The following is an 18,463-nucleotide window of genomic DNA, read 5'->3' as shown; positions in this document are numbered from 1 at the left end:
AAAACTAACAAATTATAGTGAAAATGTCCTTCATTTTCATCTTTGTCAACTTTCTTCATACATAATGAAGATGGATCAGGCAAAGGAAATAAAGGAAAAATTTACTGTGACCTCTTTTAATCTCCCACCCAACAAATACCTCATTACAAAAAACTAAACTAAAATGAAAGCATTTCAAAAAACTAAATATTAAACTAAAACTAGCCAACTCACTCTAAAAACTAATTAAAACTGAATTTCAAAACTAAAATTCACAAAAAATTACAACTAAAACTAATGAAAAATCCAAAACTTTTATAACCTTGCAAGGGAATTAACTGTTCCAGTGAGGGTCCTCACAAAGATAGAAGTACAAGAATGTGTGTGTGTGTGTGTGTATGTGAGAAAGAGAGATTGCTGATGGTGGAGCATTTTAAACAGAAATCCTTCAGTTTCATGCAGCTTATTCAATTCAGTACACTTTTTAAAAAGCGCAAATAAATCCCCCTTTGAGATAATTTGTCATTTCTTTCTATTTCACATATTCTAAAAAAAGTTACAGTGCATCATCCCCATGGGAGACATGCTCATCTCTTTCATAAAGAACCCTGACTTTGTGACTGAGATACCGGGATGTGACAGCTTTTTTTGAGAGCAGAACCTTTTGCAGTCAGTCTTGCTTGGTGGTATATTGGATCACGTCTGTCAGCTGTTTGTTTGTGTCAGTGGATGCGGGACAGTTGTAGAGTGTAGTCTGCTGACATCTGTCATCATCTTGGTCTCCCTCTGTGAGCCTGATGCTGGGGAGACACAACAAGCCCTTCATCGCCAACATGTCATGCAGAAGAGGCAGAACCTCTGACACACACAATGCTACTTTAAAAAAAAAAGAAAACGCCACAGTGTCACAAGCACTCAAGACTAAATACATTTTTATGGCGCCGAGAAGACTTGTCAATCGGAAAAGAATGCAACATCCATTTACGAGTGCTGTCAAGCATCCCTCAAGAAATGCACGCTACAGACAAAAGCACAAGCTGTTGAGGAGACAGTGTTTGGAGAAACAGGCCTCTGCACACAGACACAGGAAGCATGACAGCCGTAAGTGCACATCTGAGAGAGAAGCATGCGCTGGAAATCTTTACTATCAATAAACATATGGCTTATGTTGGCTGCAAACCATCATGCCGTGTCTCACTCACCTGCTGAGGGTGGGTGAAGTGGGCCGGCTGCCCGTGGACACGATCGTGGGCATGCCTGTGTGCACCGACATGTGTGTGGCCGTTTCCAGGATGGTGATGGTGGTTGGCGGGCCGCTGGTGTGCTTGTCGAGGCCGCTGAGCCACGGGCATGTTAACAGGAGGTCTTGGGGGCTGAGGACCTCGATGTGGAGATTTGTGCCGCTTCTCGGGGAGGGTCTGGAACTGTGTGAGGGGGATCACGGGAGGAGGAGTGGGCGGATGCTGAGGCAGACGTGTCTGTGGGCCGGGGTGCAGCAGGGCAGCCTGGGTCTGCTGCTTCCGATTCTGAAATGTCTCAGCGCTCTTAGTGTGGGCTGTAAGTGCAGCCTGGGTTAGGTTACTGGGATTACGCTGGGCAGAGAAGCCGGAGTTTGGAGCGGTGCCTCTTTGGCGAGGTTGACTGGCACCATTTATGACAGGCTGTGTCTCTTTGCCCAGGCCTTGTGGTGGTGTTTGGATCGGCGCTGCTCTGTGTTGCTGGGCCATGTGTGCCTGTGGAAGGTGATTAGGATCAGCCAAAGCTCTTGAATCTGCCCCCCGCAGTGCAGTCGGTCCCTGTTGTGTTGCGGGTCCTTGTGACGCAGCAGAGCGGCCCACAGAGGCCGGCTGGCTCCTGAGAGGCAGAGCCCGGGGGTTATTGCTGTGTGTGGCTTCCTGCCTCGGGGCGATCTGGCTACCAGGCGAAACTCTGATGTCTCGCTGAGCACTCATCCTTTGTGTGTGGCCACTTATCTGTGTGTGGCGTTCAGCCTCAAGCTGTGATACACCGCGAGTGTTTGGAGCTCGGAGATCAGCCGAGCGGCTCCGCGTCCGTCTGTCCGCTGACTCCGCATCCCGTCTGGACGGAGCTCTGTCCCGGGAAGCGGCTCGGCTCTGAGGTCGAGGCTGAGACCTGCTTGGCGTTCTGACCTCACGTATGGGAGGGTGGGAAGTGTAGTCTGTGGAGTAGTCTGTGGTGTAGTATGTGGAGTCAGAGGAGTACTCCGGGGGGGGCTGTCGTCTCTGAAAAGTGCCGCTGGGATACGCTGGCGTCCCTCTGAGGAGATCCCAAGAGTTTCTGTCCGACCTGCCATGAGGCTCTGGCTCCTGCTGGTACGTCTGTGTGTTGGCGTTTCGGAGGGAATTGTTATTACTGTTATAATGTGTGTATCCGGTCGGGATAAGTTCACGCGGATGTTCGTGACCAATCACCCGGGGCTCACTATGATACGGCTGCTCATTTTGTATTCTGGGATTTAATTCACCTGCATGTGTCAAGTTTTGTTGACTTTGTGTGTTGTTATTGTTGGTTGTGTTGGTGAGAGGAAACGAGCTGTCCTGCTGAGTCTGCTGGCCGTTGGTTGGGTACGAGTTCAGGTTGACATGAATGGTCGGCATCGGAGCGTTGTTGTTGTTGTTCTGCTGGGCGTTTTGTGGCAGCGTGTTCAGGTTGACGTGGACCGCCGACGGCTGAGCGCCGCCTTGCCCGGAGCCAGCCTGTATGAGGATGTTGGGATTTTGGGGCTGTGTGTTCACATTCGGAGTATCAGTGTGTGTGAAAGCTGTATTGTCAATGCCATTGTGTGGGTATGAATTGCCGTTCTGAGCTGTATTGTGTGGGAGTCTATTTGTTCGGCCATTGTGCCGGTGTGTGTCGGAGCTGTGCAGCCCGTCCGGCGGCAGTGTCTGCGGGTTGCCGCGGCCCTGCTGCGGCGCTGTGTATAAGCGGTCAGGGGGGCGTGTGTGTGTGTGCGTGTGATAGAGGGGAGGATGGGGACCTTGGCCCAAATCCCTTGCACCATTAGGTTGTGGATCTTGAGGCTTAATGGGAGAGGATGAAAAATGAGGGGAGGGAGAGAAGAGACAGCAAAAGAAAGATGGAATGAGAGGGTTAATTTGTGAAAAGCCCTTTAGCACCATCACACGGACAAGATAACGACCAAATCAATAATGAATCATATGTAAACTTTAGTGTGGCTTACTACAGGCCTGGGAACTGGGTCGGACTTCTGCACAAGCACAGTGGTATCATTTTCTCTCGGTTGTCCTGCAAGAACAGAACAAAAAAGAAAACGTAACTAAGATTTTACAAGATTACAAGACTTTTACAAGATTTTATGAAGGAGATAGATTTTTTTTTTTTTTTGCCCGAATCATAGAGAAGTAGTTTTGTAGCCTAAACATAATGAAACTGCTGCCTTTTAAGTCCAATCCCAACTGGACATGTTTTTAGAAGCATTTTCTCCACATTTTCTTATGCATTAGGTCTATTTTGTCTTGTTTAGTGAAGCATTTTTTTGCATATACAGCTGTTTAACTCACACAAATATCCTACTCTATAGAAAAAACTCATGTTTTGAACTACTAAAAACAATGCAGTACACGTAATCACAACACAATCACTTCCACATGACAATGAAATACATACAGCATACTAAAACTAAAACTAAAAACTTGAAACATCAATGAGTTGAAGCCTCAGATATCATCATCATCATCACCAGGGAGCACAGGGGCAGCATCAGAGAAACAGATTTAAATATTTCACTTACATTTCATGAATATAATATATATTGGGGTTTTTTTAAACTATAAAACTATAATGCACTGACCTGAGCTACTAGCCCTGTATTGCACAATCCCAAGGGGTTAAAAACTATATACTGGGCACCGGAGGGCAGTATCGATTTATTTATTTATATAGTTATGGAGGAAAATCAAATATTACAATGACTAAATACCTCAATATTGATATCATGATGATGCTGTAGGGTTGACTTATGGTGCTTTTCAAAACATATTTACACAATATATACACATATAATCATCAGTAATGTGGATATAATGACTAAATGCATGAAGGTAAATTATAGGACAGCTAGAACAGTCAAAAAATGTTACCAGTCTACTGTAATGCTGCTTTTAAAACCAGCAAAAGACCACAATTATAGTATGCCATATTACAATATTCAAAATCTAAAATTATATCTAGTCTCATACACAACCCAAAAACTTGTCTTAAACAAAACCGAATGTGATAATTTGGACAGAGTCATTGGAAAAATTATTAGACCACCTTGTTTTCTTCAATATATTGTTCATTTTTATGCCTGGTGCAACTAAAGGTACATTTGTTTGGACAAATATAATGATAACAACAAAAATAGCGGATAAGAGTTTAATTTAAGAGCTGATATATAGACATTTTCCATGTTTTCAAAATAAAAAACATAATCATTATCAAGAAAACCATGGAAAATAGCTAGATATCAGCTCTTAGATTAAACTCTTATGAGCTATTTTTGTTGTCATTAATGTATGTGTATACTTAAGTTGTACCAGGCATTAAAGTTAACAAGAAATTGAAGGAAACAATGGTCTAATCATTTTTTTTCCCATGACTGTATATTCAGTTGAACACTGTACAGAGACAGTGTTTTTATTGTTCATACTGATACACTTTTCAGTTTTTTTTTCTGAATTTGATGCTTTAATTAGACAGCATCCCAATTTGGTAAAGTTGTAATATTGCCCAGCCCTTATATAGAGATCATTAAAAAGATTTTCTCTGACTCAGCATAATATATACAATACAATAAACTAGTGGACAAGCAAAATGAGACTTACCCCTCCTCCTCCTCCTTCGTGCGAGACAGACAATGAGCACGATGAGGAGGATGATGATTAGGATCAGCAGCAAACCGCCAATCACAATCCCCACCACTTCCCCTACAGTTAGACATGTGTCTGCAATAGAAAGAATGGTGTCAAAGGGGGGAGAATTAATAAAGATAATGAGTCTGGAGCTCAGACAGACAAGAGAAGGAAAAAAAAAAAAAAACGATAGGAGGGGGACGGAAGATTCTTAAAAAGGGATGATAAATAGCAAAAGAGAGACAGACAGAGGGAGGGAGAAATGAAAATAAAAAGGGAGGAGAATGTATGTGTGAAAGTCACTGAATGACTTTGACCACATTCTCACCAGATCAATCTCCCGGGATACTTTCTGTCCCTCTGCTGTCGGGAAGACAGATACAGGGACAGAGTCCAAAACCAACCGTCATCATTATCAGTCACAGAGAGGTCAGCGTCGACCATAACTCACCGACGATGGCCAAGTCTGTCGCCTGCTCCGACGTGACTCCGGTGATGCTGTTTCTGGCCGTGCAGACGTAGCGGCCGCTCTCGTCCGTAGAGAACGTCTGAAGGCTGAGCACCCCGCTGTCCGGCTGGCCCGACGCGACCGCCTGTCCGTCACGTTGCCATGAGAAGAGGGCAGGGGGCAGCGAGTCAGACATGCAGGTGAGACGCACCTTCTGTCCAACCAACACGTCCCCTCCACCGACACACTCTTTCGGGGTGTCCTTGGTCAGCACCGGGGTGTCGGGACCATCTGGTTTGTTGATAATCAGAGGACATTGTGATAAGTAATAATAATAATAACTAGAAAATTTCCTCTGGGGAAATTCTAAAAAGGGCCACGGGGGCTACTGCCGGTGTGTGTACACTATGATGAGATTCTTCAGAGATTTCAAACTATGCCCTTTAACCTCAAAATATGTGTGTGTGTGTGTGTGTTTGTGTGTGTGTGTGTAATTAAAATCACATAAAGTTACGTGTGTGTGTGTGTGTGTGTGTGTGTGCGTGCGTGTGCGTGCGTTTGAAGCATGTGCTTCGCCCCGAGCACTGGTCCCTACATATTGCTGTATGGGACCAGTGCTCGGTGCGATTGCCCCGAGGCCCTAATAACTACACTGGAAAAAAGCCAACTTGTATTTTTTGGCCTAAAACAGTGATTTAAGTTGGTAAAACTAAAAGCTATAATCGAAATAGCTGACTCTAATCCATACTAGGGATGGGAATAATTATCGATGGTCGTTAAGAATTTGGTCGATCACGTGGACATCAATTCATCAATATTATTATTTTTTTTATTATTTTATCTCTGACTGCGTATCAGTACTCAATGAACTGAAACACGGCCGAACGTTCAGTTCTGCGGCCGTACGTCAATAAGCCAACGAGCTGAGAATTAAGTTGGATAAAGATAAAAATGGATAAAAAAACACAGAAATACAAGAGTATTACACTATCTTACTGTATCAAACCTTGCTGACAGATATAACTAGGTTTAAATTTATTCAAAACTTATTTAAACAAAAAAATCCACACTTAAATATGCAAGATTACTGTGAAAACTAACTTCATGCCTGTTCGGGGGCTAAAACATAAAACACTCAACTCCTTGACGTTATCTTTTTCAGTTTAATCAAAAATTAGTTAGTTTAATGATCGACAGTCTCTTTTGGTCCATTCAAAATAAAAGCATCCGTTATCAAAACAGGCTTTTGCATAGCACTGTAAATATATCTTTTATTTTGCCAATGTATGCATTGCATCAGTTAATTGATCGTTAACGTTATAGATGTTAGAGTTGGCAGGTTTCTTCCAAACGCTTATCCACATCCTAATCCCTAATCCACACATCATATTTTCTGCTTGAGGCTTTATCATTTTGTCAATGTTGGGTTTAAGTCACCTCGTCCTGCTAAAGCACGTTGATGAGCCCTTCTTGATCCGGTCGGTGTATTACTGAGCTAATGAAGGAGCTCTGCACTTCCTGGTAAATGTTAAATCGAAAAATCCTTCTGGCTGCCTCCTCTTAAATAAACATGCGTCTTAACAAGTCAGACTTACAGTAGAACCTGACTGGCAGGCTCGGAGAATTGTGCATTCAAAGACGTGAATGGAGGCTGAAGAAGGTGCTGCATAATGAGGAGACCCTCCCCAGATACTGCAGCCTGCTGCTGAGTTTTTCAACCAATATGAGGTGTTGGAAAAAAAAGATTTACACAAGGAAATAGCTCAATGCTTTGAGAAACTTGAAGGTTTTACACTTTGTTTTTGTTGTTTTCGTCATCTGAAAAGAAATTTTGCTTTATTAAGGCTTGCCAAAGACTGTATAAAATATGGGTTTAGTCTTCTTTTTTCAGTTTCAAAAGAGCCAAAATAAAAAGCCTGACACATCCTGAAAATGTGTACTTCATTATGCAAACCTTAAAGCTTAAATATAATATAATCTATAACTCCATACAGTTGTCATGAAGTGGGAAATTAGCTATAGGCTGCAAACATGTTTATTTCTGCTGTAGTAACTGATATTTTAGCATGGGGGTCTATGGGGATTGACCTGCTTTTGGAGCCTGCCTCCAGTGGCCAGTCGAGGAACTGCAGCTTTTATTAATTCCTATTGGATTCATTTTTCAGCCCTGGAGGTTGCCGCTTGTTGCTGGCAGGCAGGTTTAGATATTTTTAGACAAAGCCAGGCTAACTGGCTGCTAGTTCCAGCTTAACATTTAACGGATAAGAGAGTGCTTTAAATCCTCTCATCTAATTCTCAGCAAGAAACAGAATTAGTGCAATTCTGATGTTTAGTTAACAGTTTTTTGCAGATTCTAGCTTATCAAATTTGAGTTTGTGTCATTTTTTCAGTTTCATATCATCAGATAATAAGATATCCCCTTCGCTTATGCAAAAGCATGGAGCATATTACACTATTTCTTATAGTTCATAGAAAGATGAATTAATAATGAACTTAATAGTTTTATGACCATCTTTCAGAAAGCCGCACCAAATTCCATCAATCCTGCTGTTCACAGGAAGTGGTGACACAAAATTAAACAGGCCTTCTATAAGGGCATAAATTTAAACAATTAGGCATATATTTAAACAATTTGATGTGTTTCATCCGGGTAAAGAATCCTCCATTTGATCTCGAGCCACTTTAGTATGCAGCAATCTGATTGGGTGTGTTGGATATTACTGGGAGACTGTCGCATCAGAATTAAGGATGTGATCAAGATAAAGCTAGAGGCAGCGCAACGAGCTTATGAAATAATGTCCCGTGCAATCCGAGGGCTATTCAGTACACTGTGCGCTGTGCTGTGTAGATAGAGTAGATAAGCTACGGCTATTTGCAGTGGCTACAGCAGATTAGCTGCCACTTGTCTTGATCAGTGCAAACTCACAGTAGACAGTGAGGCTCTGTGTGGCGGTTTGGGCGCTGACGAGGTTGCTGACGGTACACGTGTATGTCCCAGCGTCCCCCCGCCTGGCCGGGTTGATGACCAGAGAGCCTCCTGAGATGGTGATCCTGGAGTCAGCGGTGACGGCTACGTCGTTTTTGCCCCACGCGACTGTAATCTCAGTCCCGGCAGTCCAAGTACACCTCAGAGACACATTTCTCCCCTCCACCGCCACTGTGGGAAGAAACAGGCTCACCCCATTCACTGCATCTAGAAGAGAAAAAGAGAGAGAGAGTAAAAGATGTTTCACCAAAGAGCTGAATTGGCCAGAAAAGGTCTCTAAAAGGCACCATTACTGAAGGTAGAAAACATGAGAGAATGAGGGGGCTGACTTCAAAAGTTAGAGTGACAGAACAATAGAGGGCAGTTTTATGTTTCTGTTGAGGATAATTTGTTGTAATCAAAGCAAGTGAGAGCTGAGAAGGGACAGGATTCAGATAGAGGCACAGATGGCGAATAAGGGGGCAGACGGTGTGAGTGGTAGCCGAGATGCCTCTTGGCGGGCAGCCTAAGTTAAATAATTGGAGAGGGAGAAGAGGGGGGCGTGTGGACGGAGGAGGCTGTGACTAAGAGAGGAGCGAAGCAGCAGCAGCAGTAGCAGAAACAGCAAACAAACAAAAACATTCCAGCAGCTACCAAACGCCTCTAATCACTCGCATTTTTGCAGGGCTTTCTGCTAGCCTGTGACTCAGCGGAAGCATTTCATATTTTTCGGATTTTGAGCTTTTTACTCATTTCCAGAGTTACGAGTGACTAAGTGATGAAGCTGAGAGTCGTGCTCAAGGACGCGGATGTTCAGTGACATGAACTAGCTGCTGTGAGTTTTTTGGAGTATGTGACCTTTCAACAATAATAGACTAGTGCTTCTGACAATTTGGTCACCCTGGCTCCCTTTTAGCGCTGCCAGTGAGAGGAATGAGTAACGTCATGCCTCGAGTGTGGGCTGATGACTGGAAATAAAAAGAGACACTCAGCTGTTCAGGTTTCATTACAGTGCTGCATGTAAATTCATGCAAATACCGCATGCACTGTATGTTAATGTAACGCTACATTTAGACAGCTACAATATCAAACATCTAAGAACATGAGCGCTGCATATCAAATGGGTTTTATTAGCATAAAGCCCTGAGCCACTAGCTTCATCCCCTCCTCCTTTTTCATTAATTTTACCTCGCCTACTATGGGTCACTAATTTCATTATACCTCCCAGACTAATTCTCTTACTCCCCAAATCCTCCCTCTTCTCTCTTTACTCCCTTCTGTTCCTCCTTAACATTATTGCTTCCCTCAAAACCATCCTCTACCGCACACTTCACCACCCCTCCCTCCTCCTCCTCCTCCTTCCCTTCTTCTATCTTAAGTGAACTCACAGGCACACTCCTTTATCTCTTACCGAACACCCTCAGCTGTATCGATCTGGAGTTAGTGGTCAGGCCTGTTGTAGCGTCAGGGGTCACCTCCACCGTGAAGTTCCCCGCATCCCGGAGCTGGGCGCCTCCGATTCGGAGCTGGGTGGCGGTGATGGTGACCCGGCCCTCGAACTGGGTCCCCGGGTTGACGGACGGGGCTCCTCCAGCCCACTGGCCCACGGTGACTCCTCCTTGGTACTGCCATGTCATGAAAAACACCTGGGACACCGTCAGCACCGTGAACACCACCTCTGTTCCAGTTTGAACCAGAACCGGGTCCGTCTCGAACCGGATCTCTACTGGGTCCTGAGCCAGCACATTGGCAGAGAGGAGGACTGAACGGAATATAAAAAGGTGAGAGAACCAGTGGTGGAACTTAATTACAGGTGCATCTCAATACATTAGAACAGGGATGAGCAACTTAAATGCTGGAGGGGGCCACAGTTTTTCATGGACACTACCACAGGGCCACATATAGGACCGTGCACTTAACCAGATATGATGAAACTGCAATTTCAAATATGTTCACAGTGCAGTAACTTAACATATTTCATGCTCAGATGCATGTTTAACAGTATAAATAGGAATACAAAAGGTTTGAAGCCAATAAAAAATAACCACTTACTGTGATTTTTTTTTTTCAGTGCAAGAACAGCAGATCAACATTAATTGCAAGAAGTAATTTTGAACATTTTTACACTGCACTTTTAAGATTTCATGCTCAAATGCATGTAGTTGTACTGAGGGCCACTTCAAGTGAGGGTGCGGGCCGTATGTGGCCCCCGGGCCTCCAGTTGCCCATCCCTGCATTAGAATATGATAAAAAAAGTCAATTTCCAGTAGTTCAAGTCAAATAAAACCAACCAAGTATTGAGTCATATAGATGGACATACTTTTCAGAGTCCAACATTTCCTTTTAAAATTGATCTTTTGTAATATCCAAATTTTGAGATAAAAGTCGTAATTATGAGATAAAAAGTCGAAATTATGAGATTAAAAAAAAATTGAAATTATGAGATACAAGGTCATAATTTTGAGATAAAAAAGTCATAATCATCTGATAAAAAGTTGAAATTATAAGATAAAAAGGTTAGGGTACTCAATGGAAACATGCCTATTAGGCTAAGCAAGGCACCACAGACGTCCTTCTCCCCAGCCACAACATCCAGGGGACCCCGAGGTGTTCCCAGGCTAGACGTGAGATATAATTCCTCCTCCTTTACCACAACAGTCCACATCACTGCTGTCAGTCAGCAGTGACTCAACTACAGTATACATATATATACTGTACATCAGGGGTCTCAAACTCAAATTACCTGGGGGCCACTGGAGGCAGTATCAAAATGACCAAAAATAGACACAAAATGACCAAAAAAAGACACAAAATGACCAAAAAAGACACAAAATGACCAAAAAAAGACACAAAATGACTGAAAAAACACTAAATTATTTTTAAAAAATACACAAAATGACAAAAAGACACAAAATGACAAAAAAATACACAGAATTACCAAAAAAGACATAAAATTATTTTAAAAGGCACAAAATGACCCAAAAAAGACACAAAATGAAATTAAAAACTAAATTACTTAAAGAAGAAACAAAATGACCAAAAAATACACAGAATTACCAAAAAAGACACAAAATTATTTTAAAAAAGACACAAAATTATTTAAAAAAAGATACAAAATCATTTAAAAAAAAGACACAAAATTATTTAAAAAAGACACATTACCAAAAAAGACACAAAATTACCAAAAAAAGTAATTAAAGGGACCTTCCACACACAACATGGTGAAGTGCCATTCATATAAAACTCACATTAAACTTTCATATCAAGGTGAGGGCCACAAAATATAGTCACGAGGGCCGCAATTGGCCCGCTGGCCGCGAGTTTGAGACCCATGTTGTACATTAATTAGTTCAAACCAGCTCCCCCTCGGGCAGCAACAACAGTAAAATGCAGCTCTCTGACAGTCTACAGTGACAGGAGACATTTTTCTACAGAACCAGTTCTTTCACTGATGATGATATGTTTACTGGAAATTCCAATGCAATGCCTTTACTTGTAAAAGAGTATTTGGAAAAATCGATGCATTGGTACTTTTACTTAAGCAAAGGATCCCAATGCTCCTTTCACCACTGCAGAGAACAAAATCTATAGATACACACAGACTGGGCTCAGGGGGTAAAAACCCATTAGTAAGGTACACACTCTTTCCGCCCTCGTAGATTTCACACCATGTTTTTTGGATTGTAAGTGATCCCAGGCTAAACATCTATTTTGTGTTTTTGTTAGCCTGACTTAACGTAAGCCTTGTTGAAATTATATTTGCTGTCTCTCTTCTCAAGAATCAGCGGTGCATGGGCAATTTTTTTCCAAAAACAATGTTGTAAAGAACGATTGATTTTACAGGCATTTAACTGTTGTATGCTGTTCGTCTATTTGTAGTCTGTATGTGAGTAGAAAAGATAGGGGAAAAAAAGCTGTATTTGGCTGCCAGTCTTCCTCCTTGTTTGTGTTGATATTACAGATTCAGGCTGGGAAACTCAGACTGAATTTTCAATGCCCTTTTACTGGCATATAAAGCTACCACGCAAGAGTGCTCTGGCCAATGAATTATAGTAAATCAAATCAATATGGTCCTGATCAGTCTCACTGGACTGCCTTTACACGGGTTTCACAGGGGAGCAGAGGATAAAATGACAAGAGCCAACAACGAGATGGATTGCGTTCAGGTTCCCACACAGACTCTTTAAAGACATCAAAAAAAAGTGTTGCGGTGCCTGATTAAAAATATCACTGGCCTTGCTGCTTCATCAGCAGAGACAGAAAGTTAAAGAGACATGAGTCAGAAGGGAAAAACACCCGGGAGTGACGCAGCACGGTGCCTTCATGTGCTGTTGGACTCCTTTTACAAGGCCAGGAATCAAAAAACAATCAGATACGTTGCAAGTATGGCAGAGATCAAATAAGTTGCAAGTATGGCAGAGATAATGACAGTGGCAGAGAGCCCAGAAGTCAAGCCAACAACTGCAGCAAACTACAGAAAACTGATGATACACCACAGAGATGAACTGGCCGCCAGGAAAGTTTTTTACTTTGTTGCTGAATATTTGGTGTCTGTCGCTAAGTTTAATGGCTATAACTCTTCAAACTAACAATCTATTTCTGCACATTATTCCAAACTAAGTGTGAAAAAACGTCCTTGCAGTGTAAACATTTTCAGGAACAGCAAACACAGCCACCAACCTGCAGGCGATAAAACTAGGAAGCTCTTATGAACTGTGCAGGTTGATTCACTGTCTTATTCCTAATACCAATCACAGACAGACAGCAGCAAAAAAATGTTTAATTCTATTAAAATGTTGCTGATCATTACTTTAATTATTATCTTTCATGCATGAACAACAACCCTTAGTTAATGAACAAATTAAAATATCATTTACATTCCTCATGCAGCACAAATACCTAAAGTAGATCATTTTTATGCATATAACTCTATATTAAACGCGGGTAGGGGGAAACGATCGGTAACTTTGGATGGGAAAATTGATAGAGACAGTGCAAGATCTTCAAACATGAAATGCAGTGCACTTAAAGGATAGGTCTGGTATTATTCTATAATTTTGTTATTGTCCACAAATCCCATTAAAAGACAGAAAGCAGCCGTGTGTTCGCCTGCCTCTCAATAGTTTGTGGCACTCAGCACCAATCCCCCTTTGTTCCCACTGAAGTCATAAATCTTTAGAAACTGCTCACAAATGCATTTCTTCAGCAGTAATTTCCAGCAGCTGGGCGCTGTGTTTTTAACAAATGTCACTCAAGAAGGAATAAATAGTGCATCTGCTGGGGACTATTTTCATCTGCGGACTAATACACAAATACGACGTGGTTCACTCATGTGTTTTTAATTGTTTTTGACAACCCTGTCTCTTACAATCCCATACAACAGCACTGCATTTTCAATTATGAGAGAAACATACATTTCCTCCAGGATTAAAGGCAGCACAAACCAAGAACATCTGCTTTAAATTTAACTATAAATATGTAGTTAGTTATAGATAATAGTTCCAACTCAGTGAGATGCCAGAGTCAACAACACAACAGTGTAGGGGTGGGCGATATGGGCAACAACAAAAGAAATCTTGATTATTTATTTTTATTTTTCTGATAATGGTAATCTGACGATACCCTTTGAAATGTGATTTCTTTACCAAAAAGAAAATATTATTGCTTATTAGGACATCTATGGATGGACACAATGTTTCAGAACAGCAGCTCTTGTTTATTTTCTTTAACCCTCTGGAGTCTCCAAAAGCTCCAAATCCAGACTTCTTGATCACATCCAGACTAGAAAACAAAGCAGCGTGGAGCCCTACTGTAAATTTACCTCTAAAGTTCTGGCTGTAAGCTCCATGAGGCCAGTTTCAGTTTGATGATGATATACCAAGTAAAACTGGAGACAAGCTCAAATATATTTTGTATAAAATGTAACCCTGTTATGTTATATTTGCAACCATTGTTCACATTTGCAACATTTAAAATGTTTTATTGAGCATGATAGTGTTTTAAAGGACAAAAAAAGACACAAAATGACCAAAAAAAAGACACGAAAGGACCAAAAAGATATCAAATAAGACAGAATGACCAAAAAAGACATAGAAGACACAAAATGACAATAAGACACAACTGACACAAAAAAACCCACAAAAAGACACAAAATGACACAAAATGACCAAAAAAGACACAACAGACACAAAATGACAAAAAAAGACACAAAGTGACACAAAATGAGAAGACAGAATGCCCAAAAAACACAGAAGACATAAAATGACAAAAAAAAGACACAACAACAGACACAAAATGACCAAAAAAAATCACAAAAAGGACACAAAAAGACATGAAATGGATTCCAAAATGGACAAAATAGCCCAAGACTCCATAGAGTTAAACTGAAGCATTCAAGAGACTCCCAGTTAATCCTCAATGTAAAGACATTAAATAGGTAAACATCAGTTTGTTTTGTTTTTGAGATATTATAAATACTTGATAATGTAAAATTGCATATCGTCAAACCAATGTTAATGATATTATCAAAGACAATATTATCGCCCACCTCTATGACAGTGGGGAACGATATTGTTAGGATCACTTTCACAGCCCTTTGATGAACGATAGAAACACTGAACATGACACGTTGTAAATTTGGATGGATGTTGATTGGCTGTCAAACTCTATATAATAAATAAATAAAGTGAAATAAATTGAATCAACAGGATCTTTCTCTCTCTCTCTCTCTATCTCTCTCTCTTTCACTCCTGGTCTCCCCACGGCTGTGTAGCACTGCAGCACTTTCTTATTCTTATTCTTGTTATTTATATCCTTATTAATAAGATTAATGATGGACAAAAGCTATATTAACTGCTTTGTATTTGCAAGCTAACTGATGGTATTTAGTAAGTAAGTAATACTTATAAAGTGCTTTTCAGAGGCATAAAGTCACAAAGTGCTTTACAAGGGCATAAAACAACATGCAGATAGACACAGAAAACCACCAAACAACAACAGGAAAACACAATTAAAGCCTAGATGTCTAGTTCACCAGGTACATACAGTGCCTGTCTAAAAAGGTATGTCTTAATCTGACGTTTAAAAGAATCCACAGACACCGTAGACCCTTGAGGGTGCAGGCAGAGCGTTCCAGAGTTTGGGTGCTATGGATCGATCACCCCGAGTCTTAAGGCCAGGTGGGACAGACAATAAATTTGAGGTGTTTGATCGTAGGGAGCGAGCAGAGGGATATGGGTGAAGTAGCTCAGTCATATACTGTATGTCAGATCGTGCAACGCTCTATAGGCAAGAGTGAAAATCATAAACTGGATCCTGTATGCAACGGGGAGCGAGTGCACTGTAAAAAAATAAAAATAAAAAACTGTTGTAGTTAGACCATGCATTAAAATGAACAAGAAAGCAAGGAGAAAACAATGGCGGTCTACTCATTTTTCCATGACTGTATATATATATATATATATATATATATATATATATATATATATATATATATATATATATATATACAGTCATGGAAAAATGAGTAGACCGCCATTGTTTTCTCCTTGCTTTCTTGTTCATTTTATATATATATATATATATATATATATATATATATATATATATATATATAGGCATTTAACATCAAACACAATCTTACATTAATTTCTTATCATAATTTTGACTTTTTAATCATAATTTCGACTTTTTTTCTCAAGTTATGGATTTTTATCTCAAATTTTTGAAATTTTATCTCATATATTTGACTTTTTATCTCATAGTTATGTTTTATCTCATGACTTTTATCTAGTAATTTAGATTTTTTTTTATTTAGAATTTTTACTTTATCTCATAATTATGGCTTTTTATCTCATAAGTTTCACTTTTTATGTTATAATTTTGACTTTTTATCTCATAATTATGACGTTTTATCTCATTATGACTTTTATCTAATAATTTTGATTTTTTTTTGTATCCCATAATTTTGACTCATTTTATCAAAATTTCGACTTTTTATCTCATTGTCTCATTGTTGTCACTTTTTAACAAGCTTTATACAAACATAAGCCTTCATGTATGTCTAAAATGCTACATTTAAAACATAAAACCTGTGGTAAGTGATCTCTCTTTATCAACTTCTTTATCTTTCCCAGCGTGACATGAATAAATCAAATTATTAACCTATGTTGTAATCTCCATCTCCTTATCATATCCTCCCATATATGATCATTTTCATCATGTGTATCATTTGAAACCAGGCCTACGTGGACGGAATAATAATTATAATAGATTGTATAAAGTCATATCCTCATAAACAATAGCCTAGTATCGGTAGTCGGGCCATTCTTCATGCATGACCGACAAAAACTGCGGCACTGCCCATCCCCAATCGACAATTTACTAGGTGGCGTATAAATATAGAAACAATGACCTCCCCGCCGCTGTGAATCACCACAACATGCTCAGATGTCGGGGGCTGGGAGGAGGCCGTGAAGGCACCACGTCACTCAGTAGTCAGCGCACAGACGGAATGCAGCAGCGCAGGTTTAAGAGCGGTTAAGACGAGCTTTCTGCTTGAAATGCAATTGTTTTATAAACGTGCTTTGAATACCACATCTTCCTCCTCCCTGGCCTAATGTTTTTTCACACAGAAAAGACAAACTATACTCCTCTTTAGAGACGTCTGTGAGCTTGTTTGAAGCATCTGCTGTCGGAGGAAGAGGAAGAGGAGGAGGAGGAGGAGAAACTGTCAGAGCAAATTGTTTTAGGCCTACCTGCCAGCGACAGACTGATAAGGAGCAAAGGTTGTCTCATGTCTTCAGTCAGGCCGGTCTGCAGAGAGATGAAGCTCTTTAATATACAAAATAATTCTTCAAATGATGATTTTAAATATGCTTTTTATTAAATACTTTCTACACAGATTATTAATGTGCTATGTGCTATTCAACTTAGATGAAACCTGACAAAAACAAAGAGTAGACATTGTCTCCTGAGCAGCGATAAGAGGAGCTAGATGTGTGACACTCACCAAAGTGTTTTCCCCCTGCCTTCATGTTTATATTCGTGCTGAAAGAAACCTCCGTATGGGTTTTGTGCTAGCAAACAAATGAGTCAACTTCCTGTCTCTGCGCTGTTACCTGTCAAGGACGCACCTGTTCTCTTAAAGGAGCCGCAGCCTGCCACAGGGACTGGTCTGCACCAGAGGAACCAGATCACAATCCGGTTTATAGTCATGTTGTTTTTCACGTCCAAAGAATTTCCTTTGCTGTATTGGTGCAAAACCCAAACATAGTAGAGTGAAGTATTGAAAAAAATACAATAAACATGAAGAAAAAGAAGAAAACTACAATATATATACAAAAAAATATTAAAAAGGGCAATAAACCCTTGGTTCAAAAAAGCTCAAATACTGTTCTTAAAAACAGCTTTGAGAATGCTGCATGTTTTATTCCACATACATACGTATATGTATGTGTGTGTGTGTGTGTGTGTATGTGTGTGTATACATACATACATACATACATACATACACACACACATACATGTACATACATATTCGTATATATATATACACACATATACACACATATTAATGTATATTATTATAAATATTATTATTTAACATAAGACACAATCTTACATTAATTTCAAAAGCTTTATTCAAACATAAGCCTCCATTTATGTCTAAAATGCCACATTTAAATAAGATTTAACATAAAAAATATTATGAACATTAATCTTCATAAATGTTTTTGACTTTGTAAAGTATACATTAATGGCAACCTTAGCTACAATGATATTGCTTATGCATTAATGCATTATTCTAAAAAAAAAATGTCATATATAATCATGAAAAATGATTCACAGATGCTGCTTTTACTTTTGATACTTTAAGTACAATTTGCTTAAAAATGTATAAATAACATTGTTGAAGTGGCACTTTTTTTTACTGTGTTTGGTGTTATAATAATGTGTTTTTACATAACTAATTTAAAATGTATCATATATATATATATATATATATATATATATATATATATATATATATATATATATAATGTAACTAAATACATATAATAAAGAAACTATAAATGTACTGGAGTCAAACATATTTTTGGAGGGGATTTATATAAATTAAATTCATATTTCTGAGACAATGAGGTATAGTGTCCCACTGATAGCTGTTGCAATTTTCAGAGAATAAATTATTAATTA

The 18,463-nt window shown here is 39.9% G+C and overlaps 2 protein-coding genes across 2 annotated transcripts; both read right to left on the bottom strand.

Annotated features, from left to right (window-relative positions):
• Positions 1-1,332: 1,332 nt before the first annotated feature.
• si:dkeyp-97a10.3 (uncharacterized) lies at positions 1,333-9,089 on the bottom strand. The gene is made up of 7 exons (XM_059339097.1): positions 9,032-9,089; positions 8,228-8,494; positions 5,305-5,592; positions 4,827-4,946; positions 3,182-3,246; positions 1,454-3,020; positions 1,333-1,403 (listed from the first exon to the last, which is right to left on the bottom strand). Exons 1-7 carry the CDS (start codon positions 9,087-9,089, stop codon positions 1,333-1,335), a joined length of 2,436 nt encoding a protein of 811 aa, XP_059195080.1.
• Positions 8,908-17,371, bottom strand: LOC131976696 (uncharacterized). Its single transcript, XM_059339843.1, has 3 exons — positions 17,277-17,371; positions 17,023-17,080; positions 8,908-10,028 (listed from the first exon to the last, which is right to left on the bottom strand). Exons 2-3 carry the CDS (start codon positions 17,060-17,062, stop codon positions 9,667-9,669), a joined length of 402 nt encoding a protein of 133 aa, XP_059195826.1. The 5' UTR covers positions 17,063-17,080; positions 17,277-17,371; the 3' UTR covers positions 8,908-9,666.
• Between the last annotated feature and the right edge of the window lie 1,092 nt (positions 17,372-18,463).

This window comes from Centropristis striata, chromosome 8 (assembly GCF_030273125.1).
Source record: "Centropristis striata isolate RG_2023a ecotype Rhode Island chromosome 8, C.striata_1.0, whole genome shotgun sequence".
Lineage (NCBI taxonomy): Eukaryota > Metazoa > Chordata > Actinopteri > Perciformes > Serranidae > Centropristis > Centropristis striata.
The sequence above is the reverse complement of the archived record's forward strand: the minus strand, read 5'-3'. Positions and strand labels throughout refer to the sequence as shown.

Coding starts and splice junctions, on each gene's coding strand:
- si:dkeyp-97a10.3 (XM_059339097.1), bottom strand. CDS start 9,089: ATGTCACTGAACATCCGCGTCCTTGAGCACGACTCTCAGCTTCATCAC. Junction 8,495..9,031: donor GCTTCATCACTTAGTCACTC/GTAACTCTGGAA, acceptor TTTCTCTTCTAG/ATGCAGTGAATGGGGTGAGC. Junction 3,247..4,826: donor ACGAAGGAGGAGGAGGAGGG/GTAAGTCTCATT, acceptor CTGTTCTTGCAG/GACAACCGAGAGAAAATGAT.
- LOC131976696 (XM_059339843.1), bottom strand. CDS start 17,062: ATGAGACAACCTTTGCTCCTTATCAGTCTGTCGCTGGCAG. Junction 10,029..17,022: donor TATCAGTCTGTCGCTGGCAG/GTAGGCCTAAAA, acceptor TATTCCGTTCAG/TCCTCCTCTCTGCCAATGTG.